Source organism: Lepisosteus platostomus, chromosome 17 (genome assembly GCF_059453375.1).
Source record: "Lepisosteus platostomus isolate fLepPlt1 chromosome 17, fLepPlt1.hap1, whole genome shotgun sequence".
In the NCBI taxonomy this organism is placed as follows: domain Eukaryota; kingdom Metazoa; phylum Chordata; class Actinopteri; order Semionotiformes; family Lepisosteidae; genus Lepisosteus; species Lepisosteus platostomus.
Window position 1 is genome coordinate 19,855,438 of NC_142627.1, and position 21,250 is coordinate 19,876,687.

The 21,250-nt window shown below is 35.7% G+C and overlaps 1 protein-coding gene across 6 annotated transcripts in view; it reads left to right on the forward strand.

The window, feature by feature from the left end:
- The window catches only part of LOC148646321 (KH domain-containing RNA-binding protein QKI), a 131,606-nt gene that overhangs the window by 66,260 nt on the left and 44,096 nt on the right, over positions 1 to 21,250 (forward strand). For all 6 annotated transcript variants that reach the window (XR_015927876.1, XM_088609603.1, XM_088609602.1 and 3 more), the window contains exon 4: positions 15,998 to 16,141. Coding sequence is in view for 5 of the 6 variants with exons in the window: in XM_088609603.1 (XP_088465729.1) it covers positions 15,998 to 16,141 (144 nt within the window). In the remaining variant the exon portion in view is untranslated. The remainder of the gene's footprint in view (positions 1 to 15,997; positions 16,142 to 21,250) is intronic.

The window sequence follows — 21,250 nt, forward strand, 5'->3', positions numbered from 1 at the left end:
ATAGTATAGTTGAACAAATCACTGGAAGTTTTATCTCATTTGCTTCTCACTAGTAGGGGAATTTGTAAGTATTTCATCAAAGATAAACTGTTCAGACCATAGGGGTAATTGGTATAAATGCATCCTCTCCTATTCAAGAAGAGATTGGGTTTATTTATCCTCTAAACAACACTAATTAATGTCCTTTGTGGTGCCCAAGTACAATACGGCTTGTATATTGTTACACTAGTGCTGTAGATCTGTTACATGAAATGTAATCAAGTTGCAACCTAAAAGCATTTGTCACAGTTGATATATACTGCTGACTTATAGCCAACAGAATGCTCATCTACATAGAATACTGAGTACGTTCAAGTTGCCCTTTCATGCCCTTTATGTTTGTGTTTAAACTCCATCATCATCTGTATGATTTGGGCTGCAGCAAATATTTCATTAGGAACGTGAAATTAAATGTGACCAGGAATTGTGCTGCATTCCAGGAAACTTTTCAACACAAAAGGAGATATTATGGATTAGCAGTTAAATGTATTGATCAACATGATCACCTCCTCATATAAATGTTTAATTTTAAGTTTTGAAAAAAAACTTTCAGAACTTCTTTTTCAGTTACTCCTTTTTACTTCATCTGTAGGATAAGACATTTGAAGTAGCTTCTGAGATGTACCCTACCCAAAGGTTTAAATGATAATTGTTGTACATATGCAGATGGACATGTATGTATGAAGTTCTTGTTACAATTTTTATGACCTTTGCATACAAAAGTTGGTGTGTGGACGTGTGGTAATTGGTTGTGCTCCGTACAATGGCTGTTCTTTTGCCTGAGCATGGGGTAAATATTGGCTTCATCTGAGGAAGCTCAGCAGGCAACAAAACATATAAAGGCATGATTTTTTCTCTCAAAAGAACATTACCTAGACAACCAGTTTGTCATTTCATGTTAGGGTCATTGCATGCGGCTGCCATAAAATGAATTGACTGCTACCTGACCCTCGATGTAAACGCAGCCTTAACCGTTGTCACGGTGATTCCTCTGTGGATGCCATGTTATTTTCTGGAGGATTATTGATTGAGTGCCCTCTCTGAAGGCCTCTGTATTTTTCATTTTCACTATCTTGTGGGACGCAATTACAGCCTTTGTTGGATTTTGAAGATAAAGAGATATTTTAAGAAAAAAAACGGAGCTCTCATTGACCCAACTGTTGCTTAAAGCCTTTTCCGTTGAGTCTACTGTGCAATTAGTTGCAATTAATTCATGCTAATCTAAGGAAATATTTTTTCTAGTTTTCTACATGGGTATTTTGATTTTATAAAACAAACACTTTATGGATTATTTTGTCTCAGTTTTTACAAGATATTTAATGTGAGGCTCCACGAAAGCAACAACAAAAAAAAGCAAGTTTATTAGCATTATTTCAAACCTAGCATGGTCCATAGGTATGTAAGTTTACTTAAAAAAATTAACGAGGACTAGTAAACAAAATGGAGACTGATATCACACGGTCTATTTCTCAGTTTCATTTCAGTTTTTAAATCTGGTTCATGAAACAGTCAATGATGGGCTCTGTTTTATTTTTTTTTATTTAGGGTCTGTCGTGATTTCTCAGGTTTTATATTATTGTTTGACAGCTGTGGGCTCCTCTTTGTCCAGGTGTGTAAAGAGTTTATAAATGTAATGTTATGTAATAATTATTAGTAGGCATGCCTGGATTATTTCATTTCATTGGTCATTCTTCTCAAAAGGGACACACAGGTCATTAACATAGGAGCTCCTTTGTTTTCTGTAGAGAGGAAGCACACTTTTTCAAAACTTCATCTACAGAGCAGTCTGTCTGCTCTCTACAGATCATTGCCTTCCAAGACAAAAAAAGGTTATTCACTTTTGTTTTTTCTTCCTGCAGATGTCTCTGGAAGGATATCATTCACTGACAACACATCTTGTCTGTGCTTTTGTGTTTTCATTCATTTTTGATGTCCTGAGTCATCATGCAAGGAAGGGAGATGTTTATACTGTATGATTACACTTTTCGTGAAAGTTATACAGTATCTGTGATATCACCATCTTGTTTTATTTAACTGAAGTTGAATCCTTCTAATGTAAAAGTTTTGTTTTTTTTCTTTCAACAAAAAAAAAACACAAAAATTGAAACTATTTTAAGCATTGCTGTTCAGAATACCATTGTGTGCTTAGTAAAATCTTAGGTAAGCAAGGAAAGTCTTTTCAAATCTGGGTATTATGTTTCTAGACAAAACGAAAAAAAAGATAAATTTAGCAGTCAAAATAGTCACTGCAAATCCTCAGTGGATCAGAGGGTTAACTTTGCACATTTTGTTCCTATGGAAAACAGTTTCCTTGGGATTGTTTGTGTGATTAGATTCTGACAGATGGATTGGATTAGAAAATATTGTTGAGTATCACATCTATAGCTCCACAGCAGATGGCTTAACAATCTTCTGGCTGGAGTGAAAAGACTCCAGAATGTGGGATAGGAAGTGTTTTTGGCATTAGATGCAAGCTGTGGGGTGACACCCAGTTGCACAGTACATGTTTGTGAGAAAATACCTAGAGCTCAAATTGCAACTCTTTTAGTGTCTGATTTCAGTGAGTGTATTCTTCTTTTTTGGCAAATTAACAATCAAACATACAGTATAAGTTATTAATGATATACAAGGAAGGATTGAGGGTAGTAAGTATTCATTTTGTATAGCCCTAACATTCAATTCCAATAACATTCAATAGTAGATTTTTCTTTTTTCAAAAAGTTGTTACCTTACTCCTGGCACATTATAAGCACATATTGAAAATGGAAATATCGGTTTCTTGGCAAGAAGAGATTGCCATAAAACACAACCTGTCCTTCAACAAACACCCTTAAGAAAAAGTCACATCTTTCTTATTGAGTTAACTTTCTGTTCTAAATAGAATTCATAGATGTGATCTGCTAGGAAATAGAGGAGAAGAGCTGTTTGTCTCACCCATTTAGTTTCATACTGGATATGCAACTGTGTATTTGGATATTGTTAAACCTCCTGACATCTGAAAGAGTATTTTAATAATGCACAGAAAAATAGCAAAATCACTTAAAATAATCTTCAAATTTAATTGTATTTCACATTAAATGTGATAGTTAACATTATATTGCTAAAATACACCCTAATAGGTCGACAGTATTTGTGTGAAACCTTTTAGGGTGCACCTGAACATCTTAAATGCTGAAGCCTAAATGTGTTTAATAAGCAGTTTTAGTTTGTTGGCAGTGGACTTACCATTTTTATTATGGTAACTGTAGACATAGTGAATCATCCAGGCTTTGCCTGAATTTAGCTTGAAAATTGCTGCCCTGACACTTCTAGTGGGAATAGGTGTAAAGTGATCCAATGCCTGGCTGTTGATTGGCTGAAAAGCTTTAGGTATAAAAGCATCTTGGTAACCTGCTGTGTTAGGAGCTGCTGGTTGTGGAGTTAAATACATCCAAGACTCTGAGAACATAATCAGGTTCCAGTGTGACCTGGACAGCACAGCAGTCAGTGAGGTTGGTGAGTATGCGCCTGGACGACAGCCATAGTTTCAGTGGGATATGGTGCAATAGTTAGATGTCAGGAAGAGCGAGTCACACAGTGGAAGAGAGTTGTGCTGATAAGATTTAGCCAGGAAAGCATAAATCAGAAGCAGCAGCTGGCAAGGCACTGTAGGCACGCGTTACCATATAGAGTACATTTAGTTAACCAATGTAGGCATGTATTTTCTTACATTTACTGTAGGTAATTTCAAGAATACCTGAATTGTGCACCAGGAGCAATAGGGTACTTCTTGTCTATTATGAGTGTGATTTAGTTAAAAAGCCTAGAAAAATTAGGAAAGTATTTAACAGCATACCTTTGATATCGGGAAGGGATTATTTGACTATTTCTGTATCACCATGACATGACATCATAAAGTTTCATTATCCTTTCTAAGATATTGATGTTCACTTTTCATTCTTAACAGTACAGTCAATCATTGTTCGATCTCTGCACTCTTCTCTCACATTTGATTCTTTGAGAACCCACAGTGCAATGTGTAATTATTCTCTACCTTTAAAATCGGAGCAGCTAGATGTTCTGTGCTGCTGAATTATCAAAAAGCACTATAGTAGTCCAGATAGCTATACATTACACCCCTCCTTGCATTTAGTTATGGATTGTTGAAGTAGATTTTACATAAGCAGTGCATAAATCAGTGCATAATATTACATAAACCATGGTGGGTGACTGACTGTAAAATTAATAATGAAATGTACACATTCAGCAAAGCAGAATAAAATGCAAGCTTTCTTTGCATGTACCCTGTACGTAACACAAACGTTTTGCTTTACTTTTGCTTCTGAAAGGTAACTCTAGAAGCCTCTTTGCCAAAAAATGGTGAATGTTTATTGCAAAACCAGAGTGGATTAATCAAGAAAATAAAGTGGTGTATCTACTGTACAGTACAATAGCTCGGTAATGAAATTAACCATGCATAGTGGGCGAAATATATGCATATTGATTGCTTTAAATCTTCTGTTCTTATGGCAGAAAATGTTATCATAATGTAGATGTCTGATTGCTACATAATTAAAAATAATCTAATTGTATTTTGGGGGGGGATAAAGTCGTTGAAAGCCAGGTGTCTTTTGTGTTTTCTGTTTTTGGGATAGTTATCATAAAATAAATTATCATAAAATAGTTATACAATAGAATTTTGCATTGTAATGTTTTGTGTTTGTAATTATAGACATCTCACTGAGCAGTAAATTAATGCCTATGTAATAAAGGAATTAATGTGACCCTCAAACATCAGTTTTGTTTAGCAGTAGGAGAACCCTGGTGTTCAGGGAACTTTGTGCTGCTGTGTGTAACAGTGATAAGGACTGTGGCAGAAAAGCTGTTAATTACCTGTTTTATTTGATATGCAAAGTAATGGTGCTGCACCAGTCCTCTCAAAGTGAAAGTACTCCATTAAAACCAATACGAAATAGTGATAATTCTTCTCATTTTTCGGATGAACTGGATATTCCAGAAGACTGAGCCAATTAAAATTTGTTTCCTTTAATCCATAGAGGACTATGAGGCTGTTAGTACAAGGATCGGTGCAGGGTGCGCCTACTAACTCATTTGTGTATCCCTCCCAACCTTTGTAAAAGGATAAACATTGGTATCAAAAAGGGCATTCGGTTCCTGACTCTCAATTCTCAGAAAGTCATTCATGGGTGTTCAGATTTTTTAAAAAAGTTGCTCCGTACCAGCGAATGCTGTTACAGGATTTGTCTTCACTTCAGAAACCTACTGATCTGTTTCAAAGGAACAGCTCTCTTGTAATATTCCAGTCGAGTGACTGTGTTGTGAATTACGTGTCATTTTGTCATCTTCCACTGAACCTAACACCTTTTAACCCCTGTTAGTGACAATTTCCTTTTCATCTTTCAGCTTCACAAAATTTTGTCTGAAAATAAAATACATATGTACTGTAAACTTTTCATGGATTTGAAGTGTTAGTCTGGAGAAAGATGTCCATGCAGCTCAAAAAACATTAGGAAGTGCTCTTAGTGCTGAGTTCCTTAAAGATGAAAAAAACTTCTCAAAGTAATGGTTGTTAAAAATATATCAAAAGTTCAAAGCTCTTCACTTTATAAATGGCTTTGAAAGCAAGCATTTCTATTCACCTACTCTAGGTGAATCTTTGCTTCTTCTTGTGGGACAGGGTCTTTTAAAAATACAGTATGTAAAAGGAAAATGTGTACATGGCAGTCACTTCTTAAGAAAACAAACTGTCGCACTAAATTCAGACTCTGTATCACCATTTAGCTTAGGTGCAATTCCCTCTGATTGTTTTTTCTAGATGTTTGAAAGTAACAATGCATTCACCTTAATGTGCTAGTTAGAAGATCTTTGTAGTTGACAGCACATACTGTATAAGATAATATGAATATGATTCTACAGTATATTAATATGAAGCTAGGCTGTTAATCTTCCCCAAGTTGTTAAAGGTGGCAGCAGTATTTTTTATCTGATAGTTTGATTATGCTTTTTAAACACGTCCAGGAAGTTTTATTCATAATTTGTAAGGTAAATATACGTTTTTGGTATGACAGCCACTTGAAATTTCCCAATAACGTTTACCAGTGTAGGAGCAGGATGATGATGTCATAATATTCCAGCAATCCATGGAAATAAAAATTGTATTAGATTAAATACACTATAAACATAAGGTTCAGACTGATACAAAGATATTTAATTATTTAGTACGGTTGAGATTATGGATAATGAAACACTGGTGGTTGGCGAAACACTTAGAAAAGCACTGTCTGTGCAGCATATATTCTCTCGAACAGTCCTCCACGTTGTCTGTCGCAACAAACTCAAAACAAGCAAATTAAGGGAGTGCAAATACAAAACTACCTCTACAATATATCAAAATGCCATATTAGTTCTACAATCTGTTATCTGTTTCTTTTCAGCAAGCATCACAAATGACTAGAAGAAAATGTCCATGAGCGTTTTTACATTAAATGATGCGTGTAAAATGTTCTGATTTTTTTTCCATTTTGGAATCATTTGAAGAGAATTGAGAAAGAATGTGACAGATTCTGCACTGGAAACACTTCAATCATTGTAGACTTCTGCAAATAGTTGTGTATACGCACTGTATGATTATTATAACTTTTATATAATTTGCATTGTATATTATTTGTATTGTACATTGCTGGGCTACTTGCATTTGATGCAGTCAGTAGTCTACAGTAGGTACTTTTCAACATTTTAATACATGTAACAGCTTTCAGTAGCCAACTGAGTTGCTGCTTAGATGAAGGTGTAAGAGTGGGGATCTGATTCAGCGTGAGGGCTACACTCCCATCTCTCAGCCAGAATGGGACCGTTTTTCTTTGGGTGCTAATATGATGAAGCAGCACACTCTCTTGGTGTTATCTTGTATCATAGTCAGCCAGCGGTAGAGCAGCATAGTGCTGTGTTTTTTTCTTTGCAGTGTTTCATAACTTGGCTTCATTACAGTTTTTAGCCTCAATGGACAGCAAAAGCTTTTTAACCATTTGTAAAATGTAAACTTGTACCAAGTGTTCTTATTCAGATGACATTTGATACAATGACTAGTGAAGGATGCATGCATATGGGGTCATAGTGTTAGCTTATGATTGTGGTAATTGCATGCCTGAAGAAAGTTCCATGGCAGAAAGTTTTTTTTTCTTTTTACCTTTCAGCACGGAATTAACCTCTGCTTGTTCTTCTGTAGCTTCCCACTCTTGACCTCTAATGAATATCTCTTCCTCTTATTCCGCATAGGAATTTGGGGGATAAATAGTTTTATCAGTTCAGAATTATTTTCACCAAGCCGAAAGATATGATTATAATAAAATTATATATTATCTGTGCCGTTGTTTCCCTAGAAGCCAGTTTCGTCATTCATGTAGTCCTAGTTTTAGTACAGTACAAGTGCTAGTATCCTCCAGATAAACATCGGGCCCTGTGCTTTTATTTATACGGAATAAATATAATGAGAAATAAACACAAGAAGCAATCACAGGGAAGAAGAAAAATGTTAATGTATGAAATGATAAGCAAGAGCAAATTATTTTAATGACTCCCTGGTGCATTGTGTGTGACTGACAGTGATCCTGGCAGGAGAGCAGTGGAGTCTTGCCCTGGTCTGAGGTCAAGAGCCAGGGATAGTCGGTGTCAGGGAGTTTTCGATAGCTCATCAAAGCAAGAGCTGCTTTGTACACATTTAGTGATTAAACCACTCCCACAGAACTGCACAAATACCTTTTTAGTATTTTAGTATGCAAAGAAACAATTTTGGCCACACATCAGCTTTTAAGTACATACAGTATGTAGTTTTGCATGGTTATTAACCCACTTGGGTGATTACCGCAACCTTCGTATTAGGACAGGAGAATGAGTGTGGTACAAAGTGCTTTCCTCTGGAACCTCCCCATCAGGTCCGCTTGCCATTTTATATGCTGCAGGTCAGAACGTGGCTTAGAAAAGAATTGGTATTGATTGGAGAAGTAGCACAGGTCTGCAAGCCCCCAGGAGCCTGGCAAATCCCAGGGGACTTGCTTGGGAATCTGAGGATAACCTGATTGAATCAAACCCAAGTAGCCACAGTGCTGCTTGACCGGTTGCACATGTCTGTTTGGGCAATACTGGTCACCTTATTCAGATAGTATAATTCAGATTCAGACCTGTGATGTCTGAACTACACTGGCTATCTTTATCGGTCGGCCTACAGAACCTCTATTTTGTTACAGTTAATCATTTAAATTCACAGAGAGTTGAATCTGGTACCAAATCTGATTCACAAGCCCTTTTGAAAAAAGTTTCTTTCCTTTCAGGCAGTGTACTTGAATGCAATTCAAGTTCAGTAAAAATATGTAATGTAATGATAAATGGCAAATAGCTTTGACAGCATTTCTTCTCAGTTTCTTTAATGTCAAGTCATTTTGAAAATAATTAAAGAGTAAAGAAGTACTGTATGCAGAACATTACTGTGTGTGTTATGCCCCATTGGGCTAATTCATTATTTCCTTAAGCTTTTATTCCTTTTCCAAGTGAGTGTGAATCTTTGGAGCCGTCAATCTCATTCTCAAGACAAGCAGTAAGCAGCATTGCTAAGGAAGTACATGGGGAATACCGCCATCACAACTCAAATGTGTTTGTGGAGCCGGTTTATGTATCAGAAGCAGGTACTGTACATCTAGGTTTTACAGTAGGTCTACTTCTCAGTGACTGACTGGCTTAATAATGTGAATTTACCCAAATGGTTTAAGTGGACCTTCTTAATTTCCTCTTTGTTAAATCTCATTGATGAGCAGGGAGGTTAAGGTCCTGCTGAGTAAGAGAACAGCTTTTCTAATTATTGCCTAAAAGGAAATGGTTAAAGCAGCTGTATCCCCTCTCTGGTCTTAAAGACGTCTGCCCCTGTAAGAGAGGCAGTGGGTGGTGGTCAGGGCCTGTGAACATCCCAGAGCTGTTTATAAGTAGTGGGGGAAAAGGTTAATAGTCACAGGCCTACCATAGAGGCCAGCTCCTTCTCTACATATGAACTCTGACCACAACACTTAACTGTCCCGGCCATGAGTGTTTCACTGGGAGCTGCTTTCAGCTGGTCTAGTAACGGGTTGGCTGCAGCTTCTCTATGAAAGCCTTTAAATATCTATGGCTAGGAAATAAAAAAATGAATCTCCATTACCAAGATGTGATTGTGGGTTTCTTATGATGTGGTCCAGCAGCAGCCTGGAAAAAACATTGTTTGCACATGTCATTATGGTCTGAGTGTTTAAGTCTGGCAGTAGACATATCTGACCGTTGCAAAAAAAAAAAAACAGATATATTATTCTACTTCTTCCAGTATTGCTACTGATCAAATGCTTTATTTGGACACTTTTAGGATAACTTACCAGTGTGTGCTGTGCAGAGAGAGTTAGTTAGGGATCTGTTAGTTAGTGAGGTCTCATCACTAAAAGTAATTTCAGTATTATCTCATCAGATCAGTGAAACACCCTTGATCCTGGATTCCCACGGAGTTTCTTACTGTACCTGTGTTGTTATTGGCACCTGACCTGTTACAGGGACAGCACATATTAGAACTGTTGATTGAAAAGATGTAGTGCTGAAATAACATTTTAAGTACTTGAAAACATCCGTGGAACCTTCTTAATTTGCATGCAGAGATCTTAAAATCTTTTACAAATCTTTTCTCATTTAGGAAAAATTGTTGATAGTAAGTGTTGCAAAAATGCAGAGAATAGAAGTTTTAATAATGTTTCTGTTTTTATGTAACCATCTGGGCTATGTGACATGTGTGCATATATTTGCTTCTCGAGAGATTTTTGCTGACAAATTCCTTTCAGAAACTGGCTTGTCATATTTTGAGCAGTGTAGTTCCCAGAGCTAAATGGTACTGGGGATTAACAGCTTTCAGTACTGGGGTATTAATATTTTTTTTTCTTAACAGTCCATATGGTTTGTGGGAATGAGAAATCAAACATGCCTTCCTGTTTCTTCTGATAGTAAGAGCCTAGTACTAAGTTTTTTTAGGCAGTGGGTTTTTGCTTCTAGCTTGATTATGTATTAATAAAACTGATGTGATAAAGGCTTCTTAAATACAGAGTAAAAATAATGTTTTTGATGGTTTAAGTATTGTATTCTTGTTTTTGCTTTGTAGCAACCCACACATAGGGATTGAATAGATCAAAGACTTCACTGTTTCTAATAGGAGGGGGTGGTTTCAGATATATTACATTTCTCCAGAGGTGCCATCAGTCAAAAGACAGCAAATGAGAAGTGGAAGATCATAAATTCTCTGTTTCATTTAAATGTTTTTTATCCAGTTATCAAAATGTATAATCGTATGTCACGGTTTTGTAATGAAGAAAAAAACAAGTGATGTGTTTAATAACAAGTAGATTTTTTAATTATAGTTATGCTTTGCAGTGTTATTATTTAAATATGTTAGATGTTTAAGTAATATGCACTTTTATCTTTTAAGGGGATGGGATGGCATCTAGCAGATAACGAGTTTCAGAAAATATTTTGTTTTTGTTCAGAAAAGTTTTTTTTGTACTGTATGTCCATATCTAAACCTTCCTAAAGAACAAACGCATCACTAGTACCTGCCAGTGTTATCTGTTCCCATCAGGACAGATAGACTCCTGGAAATAACAGATGTTGCTGATTCTCAGGTCCCAGGACTACATTCTAAAAATGTAAAATACAATTGAAAACATACACAGCAAGCATTAATCTCAGTCTCTACCATGATGCACGGTTTACAGTAAAAGCTAACAAGGTGTGCCATGGATAGCATTTATTCTTGGAACACATACTTTTTTGGTATCAACAATTATTGGTATCAATCATTGGATTTATTGGCAATAATAAGTACAGTATTACAATTAGCTTGATTGCAAATAACAGCTTTAAGACTCCTTAAAATAAAAAAACAAAATTGGTATTACTGTACTCTTGAAAAAGGTTTGATAACCTTTTAAAATGTCCTATCTTTAAAATAATTAGGTTTGATGGTTTTAATGAGCAAAGTAGCATGAACAAAGTCTTTGTTTTATGTAGAATAGTTTTTCTTTCTTATAAATGCAAAGCTCTTAAGTGTTTCCTGTTATCTGCTATAATAGCACTAAATTATTCTTGGGTTTTTATGACAAATTGAATTAAGATGTCTTAAGGGCAATTTTGTTGTACACAAGTATGAAAATTACAGAATGGGTCCTTTTTTTACATGATTTTGAGTAAGAGAAACAAGGAATTTGCTTTTTCAGTCTAACTTTCAGTTTCTTGTTTTGCATCTGGCACCAGTATTAAAACCCTGTGCTGTTTATACAGGCTCATATTTTCATTTAAAGGTATTTAGTAGATTTATATCCTGTATACTGTATATATTATTATGAAGGTCGGAATTTTGTTCTGATTAACATTCCCTGATAATCTCAACCTCATCAGATACAGTATCTACAGTATTAGACTGACAGCCTTTGTACTTGACTGAGACAGAGCTAATAATTACATCTGAAGCAGATACAGTATGTAGCAGGTACAGTAGTACATTTTACTTGTAGGAAGACAACATCTTAAAGCCCACCTGCTGCTTATTCAGAAGTATTCTGAAGTACACTTTTCACTGCTAGAGAAGCTTGTTACATTTTGACACATTGCTAATTTCACTCTGACTTCTTGATTCATTCTTATTATTTCCTTCCCTTCTGATAACACAGGGATCTCCTACATTCATGACGCACAGAGCTGTTTGTAGAACAAAACTATTGAAACTGGTACAAAGGAGATGTGGCATATACTGTACTAGAAAAAGATACTTGTCACATCCCCCTGTTTTCAAATAAAAGTCCCGGGTAGACATTAGGCATTTTTAAAGAAACAAGATAGATTCCCTTTGTTGTTCCTCTGTCCATTTATAGTATGTAGGAAATTATGATGATCAAATGGAAAATGAATGTTATTTGAAAAAAAAAACTCCCTTGATTTTTAAATACTTGTGTGTAAAAGAGACAGGAAGAAATGTATGAGTTTTATGGTAATTCTACCATAAATTATTATGGTAAGTTTGTCGCAATGTTCAGTTGAGCCTGGCTGGTCCTTATTTACAAAAGCAAAAATGTCCTTGACCCATTGAAGGGAAATTTTTTATCTTGGGGAGTAAGTGTGATTGAAATCAAAGATACTGTTAATCGTATCCAAATTTATTTTTAGTAGTGTATTGATGTCACAGCTGAAATCCTTTAAAATTTTGTCTTGTGTGCAGAGTGATTTATTCCTGGCTGCTTTAAGATGACATTTTGCGTTTCAACTGCTCAGAGTGGAAGTAGCCAACAGGCATTAGTTTTTGTCAATTTTCCTAATGGTATTGATTGATTATAATAGTGTAGGAAAATTACCTTAGTATTGATCAGCAGAATGCATTATTAACTCTCTATTTGAGTAAAGGGTTTGCATATGACAAGATGCAAAAGATTAACAAGATCTGTTTGTGTTTGCATTTTTAAATAAAAATTTCCAACCTAGGCTTTATTAGTTTAATTACCTAACCAAGACAAATTTAATATGTGCTACAAATTATTTTAAAAATACACAAAGACAACCTGTTTGTCTGAATCCTAGAACTCTCTCTCTTCACATTAAGGCATATTTAAAAGTTATAATGAAATGGAAGTCCGAAGAGTATATTAATGCACTGCTTTAAATGTCATGATTTTCTCTTAAAATGTTTCAGTCCTTTAGGAAATACAGTAGTTTGGCGATATGAGCAGGAGATATCAGACATTTTACATGGGATACTGTAATAACATTTCTGCAAATTATAGGCATTTCTTGCATATTAATCTAAAAAATATACAATATGTTTATTATGGAGTTTTGAAGACAAAGACTTTTGTGAAAGACCATGTTCACTTAAAATGAGAGACAAATTTAGAATGCATAATGCCATTGATATGGAGAAGCCAAATGGGATTTATGACTAACTTTGTGGCTGCTGTTAAAAATGTTACTAATAAATAGAAGTGCAATGTGATTCTTTAGTAAACACTTAGAATATGAACTCTATTCAAAGGTTACTTAAGTAAGTGCTTTCAGTTTTGCCTACATGCTGGGTTTATTCATATATTATTTCCCACAGTGCTCTGCCTGGGTAGTCACCATCAGGTGCACAGTGGGAGAAAAACTTGCAGATAATGTGCTCTATGAGAGATGCAGTTATAGCAGTTCATCAGCGGGGGTTAGGATAATCAGTGTGTCATGATGCTTCAAGTTACAGCTCTCCTTGTGTTGTTCAAACAAATAATTAGTGCTTTATTGTAAATCTTTCTTAGCAAGGCAGTAGCTCATGTTCCATTTTATGTCTAATTATAAAAAATCTCATTCTTTGTTTCATTAACTGTTGGAGTTGCATTTTGTGATGATCATTACCATAATTCCAGCTATTTTATATGTCACCTAGACTGTGATGGATATGATGGTTTATGTAATGCACAGCTCTTCCACCACTAGAATGTGTTCTTTGCAACAATTTAAAGAGTAGAAATACATTGCCAGCATTTCAGTTGGATTGAATTACTTCATTTAGTTTATCAATACCAGTATTATCATTATGACCATTATTACAGTATTTGTGAACTAATATGCTAATATGTTTATGTAAAACATGTATGCAGTACACAATTAATCAAACATTCACAATGAAGGTGACAATTAACAAAACTTGAAAACAAATTGAACATTAATTATTTTTAAGGTATTGCTTTGAAAATATTCAAGTACATAGGAGGCCATTTACATAATCATTACATTTTTTTAAAAAGAGTAAACTTCAAACGTCGCTAGAAAAACATTATTTTAAAGTTGAAATTTCCAAATCTGTGGGCAAACAGTTTTTGTACTCTACCTGTAGGAAAGTGGAGCCTAGTAATGAACAGGGTTTTCTGCAGGCAGAACAGTTTCTTAGGTGCAGAAGTAACTACTAGAGGTGTTATTGGAGAGGCCAGTGTGTTGACCTGAGCAGAGGTCTTCTGTGAGGAGATGGGGATTTAATAGGAGAAAAAGCTAAAGCAAATACCAAAAAGTGAAAGTGAAAAGAAGATGATGAGAGGATCCCTAGGGGGAACTTTGCTTCAGTTTTGAACTTTGCCTATTAAATCTTACATATAGTTTTTCCAGTTGAATAGGTTTGGACCAGTGCCCAGCATATAAATGTGGGTCCTTTTAAATACAGCCCCCTTTCTTTCCATTGAAATTTGTTTAGTGCTTTTCAGGCATCTTTCTTAAAAGCATTTTTTTCTCCGTTTTTATTTTGTATTCATTCAGTTTTACTTTTAGATGTGTGCATTCTCTAAAATGTGTGCCATTTGATGTTTTAAGATCACAGAGAAAAGAGTTTGGTTTGAGGAAATGAAACTCAGGCACAGCTCTGCATAGAGATAGAAGAAAAGGTTTTTATGCCAGTCGGTCCAGCACAGCTGTAAAACCACCTAGAAACGGTGTGGGAAAGAGTGAGAAGACATTGTTCAGAGTTGGATACATTCGAGTACAAAGAAGAGATGCAGAGTTTGTCTTATGTTTGCAGTCCTATTCAGCCATATCAGTCTTTGTCATGTCTCTCTGCAACCTGTTGTTTCACTTGAATCTCTGCTGCTCCCAAGTGTGGGCTGCTGTATTATCTTTCTGCACAACAGTCTGGATTTGAAACTCTATTCTTGAAAATTGAAAATGCAGCTTGTGTTCATTGCCTGTTAACTACATTTCTCCACTGTATATTCTGAACACTGCATCTCACAAAATTAAGCTTATTTTTAATTTATGAAAAGTTTCTTTCCCCGCACCCCACAACGTTTTTGAAAGCAGAAGTCGCTGGAGATACTGAAATTCTTTGGCCTGCACTAATATGCACAAGGACTGGCTGGATACATAACTGTGAGGCTGGGTTGATCATTTTAGGACCTTGCTTTGAGAAGTTGACTATAGGAAAAGAGCAGCATTACGTCACAGCACTAGTGTTGACTTGCAGACTCCACAGGCGGTCTATAGAATGAAAAAGCAACGCAGCACTCTTGACACCCAGAAGCACAGCCCATTACTTTTCCCCAAGAATCCTGGGTAGTAATTGTTCAAAAATGATAATTAGTGTGTGTGGGTGTGATGGAAGCACAAATGAAGAAGCTTTCACACTGACAAGCTGAGGGAACCAAAAATCACTGAAAACATCTTTTGGCAGATACTTTTGTCCTAGATTAAATGGTAGCATAGTGCACACTTGCAGTTCCTGTTAGAATGTGGTGGAAAGAGTAACTGCTATTTGAAACATAATTTTAAAAATAACTTTGATGAAATAGTGACTTCTTTTAGACTTTTAAACATGAAGCAATGGACTGTTTTGGGTTTGGTTTTGTCATAGGAGGTTATTGAGCTCAAAACCGACAGTATTGCGAGTTGGTGTTCAGTAATAATGATCTGAGATTTTGCCTGTAACAAAGAAGTCAGCCTCAGATGTTCAAAAAACACCTTTGCCCTCAAGAAGATGATGAGGATGTGTCCCAGCTCATTCAGATCTCGACTTCACGTGGAGTCTCCTGTTTTCAGTGGTTTATCAGGAGAGTCTGTCTATCATCCACTGTCTTGAGACCAAGCACTATGCGCATCTCCTTTGTGATTTATTTTTTAGCCTCCATGGATGACACACTGAACCTTTACAACAATCAATCAATTTTCTTTTATGGGAGGCTTTTTGCTTGGTGAGCACCACCTCAAATGGGCTTTACAATGAGTCATATTACAGTATACCAGAGTAAAAGAAATGAAAATGATAAAATGTATCGAAAAGTAAACAGCCTTTAAAAATGTACACGAGGACAAAGTAGTTTAATTTCCCTGCATAACTCGTTAGATACTTCTTAATCCATTTTAGCCTAATTTATATTTGTCTTTTTCTTGACCATTTAAGGAAGAACAAAACCGAGGGAAGCCGAACTGGGAGCACCTAAACGAAGACCTACATGTATTAATCACTGTGGAAGATGCCCAGAACAGAGCTGAAATCAAACTGAAAAGGGCTGTAGAGGAAGTCAAAAAGCTGTTGGTGCCTGCCGTAAGTATTTTGGTTGTTTTACCATTGACCCTGGGGTGGTTTTCATCTAGAACATGTGATGCAAAATTACTATTTTTTTCTCAGTCATATTCATATGTGGAAATTAGGTTTTAAAGTCTCCAAATTTCAGGAGACTGATTATCACATAAGTTCCTGGAAATAGTTTCGACCGTTATCTTGCAGCTGTTGTTTTTTTTAAGGTGCTGAACAATTTAATGGGAGTCCATAATGTTCAGGAGAAGGACAAGCTCATTGCTGTCTAGTTGGGGAAACATTTTGCTCTTTAGACCATTATTTCCAAGGGTTTACCATGCTCATAGCCCTCCACCACCATCACTTTCACAGGCCTTTGGTTTATTATAGGGGTGTTCTGAATTCCTCATCAGTATGTCCGGGCAGTCGTCCATCAGATCAAGCAAGTTAAGGCAACTGTCAGTTTTACAGTCTTGCTTTATCTGAAACATTATTGGGGTTTGTCTGTATCTGCTGTACATGCTGTTAACTCATGGCACTCTTGGCAGTAGTGCTTTTGCCCCTTGGGATAAACAATTGATTGTTAAGACCTTGAATAATTCTGGTACGTTATGTTTGAGAAATCTGGAATGATATACCATTAGACCACCATTAAGGGGCTGCACTCAATCACTTCTGTCATAAAGCATATGTAGGTCAACACTAAAAATAAGAATTATACTGTACAGTATGTGCTTGACAGTGTTAATAAAATATGCTTATAATTGTCTCTTGCAATCATGTGGTTTTATTTCTTTAAGAAATTATAAAGCCTGAATTCAAAATATAATTTTAAAATATAATGCAAAATCCTTTTAAACCTTAAGCAATTTTTACTTTCTACACTATTTCATGGAAGTCTTATTGAAATCTCTAAAGACATATCTTTAAGAAAATTGATTCCTTACAGTCTCATTCCTGTTTTAGTCTCATGATTAATGGTAGGATTAGTTCAGTTAGTACAGTAAAGAAATGTAATTTAGGGTTAGGGCCTTATCGTATACAATACCAAGGTACTTGACCACAGTATTGGTTGTTGTTTTATACATGCCCTGAATGCTGTGAATTGACACAGATTAAACTCCTTGAGCTTGTCCTGTCATACAAACCTGGTTGATTTGAAAGTCCATTTATTTAGGAGGAAAGAATGTTGGTCATTATTAAGTTTGCCTAATTTCTTGATCTGGTGTTTTACTCACCAACATCAGTTTGTGACTTTGCTACAGTTTTTCCTATTTTTAAAATCAGGATTCGGTATGATGATGAAAGAATCAGGTATCCCCCTTACTGTTCTCTTTGGAATAGGTCTGGACTCGCTGAGATACAATCAGAATACCATAAATGATAGTATAAGCTTTTTTCTGTAATCTGTTTATTGTTCTTTTCTTTGCAATTAAAGCAATTCAGTCAGTTTCTTAGTGGAAAAACAACAGAAAGACTACTGACATTGTTCCTGGTTCTCATGATATATTTCACAGCCGAAAATCATGTTGTTGGAAAGACAAAGCAGTATTCGCCAGTTTCTTGCTAGCTCGCAGCGTATGAAATATGGTCCCTGTCACAAGTTACCGACTGAGTAGTGTGTCACCAACCTGGTAAATGACAGTGTTTAATCTTTCCTTGAGATGGAGTTTGGGATTATTTTCCCCGTATATAGCATACTGTACTCTAAGGGTGTGTGTACAAATGAAAGTAAATTTCTTCTGTCCAGCCAGCAGTGAAATTTCTCTTCTGGTCGTGTTTAATTCATGTTCGCAAACTAAATTCAACATAACTCCAATTAAAGACGACCAACACATGACAGAGTTAAAAGCAAGATGAAAATGTTTTCAGATTGTTATTGTTTACCTTAAGGGCAAATGTGTTTCATAGATCAATAACAAAAGATGTGTGGCTCACTTAGTTTCTTTTCTGTTGGAAAGAAACGTTTTTGAGTATTTCCATGTGTCTTCAAAGTATAATATACAATGTAGTGCCTAAAAATAAAAAGCCCAGCTTTGCTTTGAATATGCATCTTGATAAAACTTGCTGTAACTGTAATTCATATTTCGCTCTGCATGTAGTCACAATTTCCTTTAAACATGTGAAACCGTAATTGGGATAGATCATTTTGAAAATAACCTATAATTAAGTCTAATTGACTGCTCAAACTTACTGTTTTGAATGCAGGAATACTGTGTTAGTCTTGGTGTACAGGGAATTCTGCATTTGCACTACTGTACTGTATGTTAGGCGGGGAACAAAGTGCAGATCATGTGTATCAGTGATTCGACATCAGTACTTCTATACCAGGAACCGAGCACGTTGAGGTAGAAGAATGGAACAGAAGGGTCATTCAGTGAACTGGACAGTTGGTAAATGCAGTTAAGTGACACAATACAGAACAATTAAGGTTAGGAACAGAGTTTTATCACTGCTAGAGAAATTAGTTAAAAAGTAAAGAAACTCATTTACCTCTGTAAGGATAGAGGGCAACTTTTATAGAGGTAAACTAGCAGTATCTACCTTACATGCGTGGTATTGTCAGGGCAAATAAATGTTAAAAAGAGAATATATCTATAAAGCCAACATGTTAAAGGTGAATATGTTTAACTATATATTGAATAAGGCTTCTAATCAGTTAATCAAGGCATTAGTGCTATACATACTGCAATTTAGTGGTGGCTTAAATGAGTCTCCCTCTATGTATAAAGCACTTCAAGATCCTTTGGGATGAAAAACAATATATAAATGTAAGGAATTATCATTCTCATTATTTATATCTTCCCGATTAAAAGTCCAATGGAAAGATTTTAAGAATTCTTGATACTCTCGTTTTCTGAATTATAACCAAAGACAGCATACAGCAAATCTTTCTCTTTATTAGTGTCCGGTTTTTAAAAATGAATACAACAGAGCAGCATTCTAAACCTTTTGCCCTTTAAAGCCAATTATCATTAATTGCAGTGTCCAGTGATCTTGTACATTGCAACAGAATGTCAGCAGTTATTCCTTCAGGAGACAGAAGATCTGACACATTTAATTTAAAGCAGTCAATAACAAAGGCTTTATGAGATTATTGTATTTAGTACAATGACTAGTGAGATCTCTGATATTTCAGTATTTTGTTTGTAGGGGGACTTTTTAGAGGGAATAGTATTTAAAATTTGTATGTCATCCTGAGTTCAGAACATCATCTGTAAGTTGAAAATGGTTGATCCGTATAATAATCATAAGAAGGCTGTGCAAGTACAGTCAGTTAATTTCATGTAATTCAGTAAATGTTTAGCAGTGCTTGCTGACCTGTCTTTTCCAAGAACTTTTATAATGGCACAGACTGAATTTGTTTTTCACCATTGCACTATTGAGTTTGGACTTTAAAAAACTGTTTTTTCTTGCCATGACTTGGGAAGTGAAAATGCAAAGGTTGATAAGTTGGAAAGAGGAATTTACATAGCAACATATGACAATCTCTGAGAACCTTTAAGAATTATCTTGCAACTACAGAAGTGGCGGATGGTCATTTGGTGAAAGATTAATCCACTTTAAAATCAGACTTTCTAGCACCCTGTCCTTTTTGTGTGTCTGAGAAATCACTGTAACTTTCCATTACAAATTGTGTTTGCATGCAACCTGTCCTATTGTTAAAAATTTGAAATGTGTTCAGTCTAAAAATAACTTTAACAGTGTATTTGAGCTTTATGCGAAGTCAATTGTGAATTGTGAGTTAAATCCTAACCAATAAGTAATTTACACCTTCAGCAGCAGATGGTTTACTTACTAAAATCATTAATTCTCTTCATTAATTGCTTTTATTTGAGGGTGTAATGTTGTTTTCTGAGGGAATTCAAAGAAGATAATTCTGCTTTTAAAAGTGCTTACACTTTAACACTTTCTTACAGTGAAGTGTACTGACAGCCTGCTCTAATTAGGGTGTCTGGTATAAAAGCATCTATTGAAACATTTAACAGTCTAACCTGATCACGCTCAAACTGTAGATGTCATTATAGTTTTCCACTTGTTTTGAAAATATCAGCATTTAAAACCTATTTAAGCACCAATATTTTAATATAATTAAGTTATGAGTTAATTTAAAGGAAGCTGAACAAAAATCATACCTAAACATCATGTCCTAAACTTTGCATTGTCAGTAAAACTGTACATTATCCCTGAATGGGCTGTCCTGTTAAATTGTTGCTATTTCTTTTGACTTGCCAGTGAATGGTTGCCAGTTATGAAAACTGGTTCACAAACGCAGGCTATGATGGGAGCATTGTGACATTAACTGAAGTAACTTTCTTACCTGACTGGTGAAAAGCAGCACTGAAGCAAGGTTATCATTTTTTTACTGACCTCTGGTGTGAAACTGTTATCTTAACAGGTGAATGTTGCACGTGGAAGGAGTGAACTTGTAGCTTGTTTTGATTCTCTCTTTTTCATTCAGTATTATTATGGGGGCATGGTGGGTATGGGGGCTATGAGGTAAGGAGTGCAAATAAAATAAATTGTGGGAACAAATTGTGGGAGAGGGCAACAGCAGTTGGACACTCCATAATTTTTCTCATGTTTCCAGGACGTCTTACTCATCTTGCTAAGCTCAAGTGTCAGTGCCCTCGTCCAAGGAAACCTGGAGTGGAAGCTACTACATATCTGTGAACTCAACTCCTGGTCAATGTAATGATTGCTGTTTGGTCTCCACTGTTCTAATTTCCTCTTCAGTTAAAACTTCACATAACCTGACGTTTTGCTTAACGACTGTGACGGGCATTTTTGCATTTGTACTTTTCTGGCTTTAGTAGTCAGTATTTTTGTGTGGTTCAGTGTGGTCAGTTAGTGCTAAGTCCAACAGATGTCTAACATTCATCTGAAAATTGATTGACTAAAATTCGTCTCCCCCTCCCACACAAACACGCAGTCATACTGTACATCACATGACACTTTTCTCTAAAATGAATCTTTTTAGGGGCAGCTCTATCTATAAAATGTGAGTAGCTGAAATTAAAAGAGAAAAGCTGACATGCATAGATACAGGCTAATACAGAATGCGTGACCTGCATTGCTGTCTTAATTGATTTAATTACTGGTTATAAATTAATGTAGAGCTCAAGACAGTAAGGT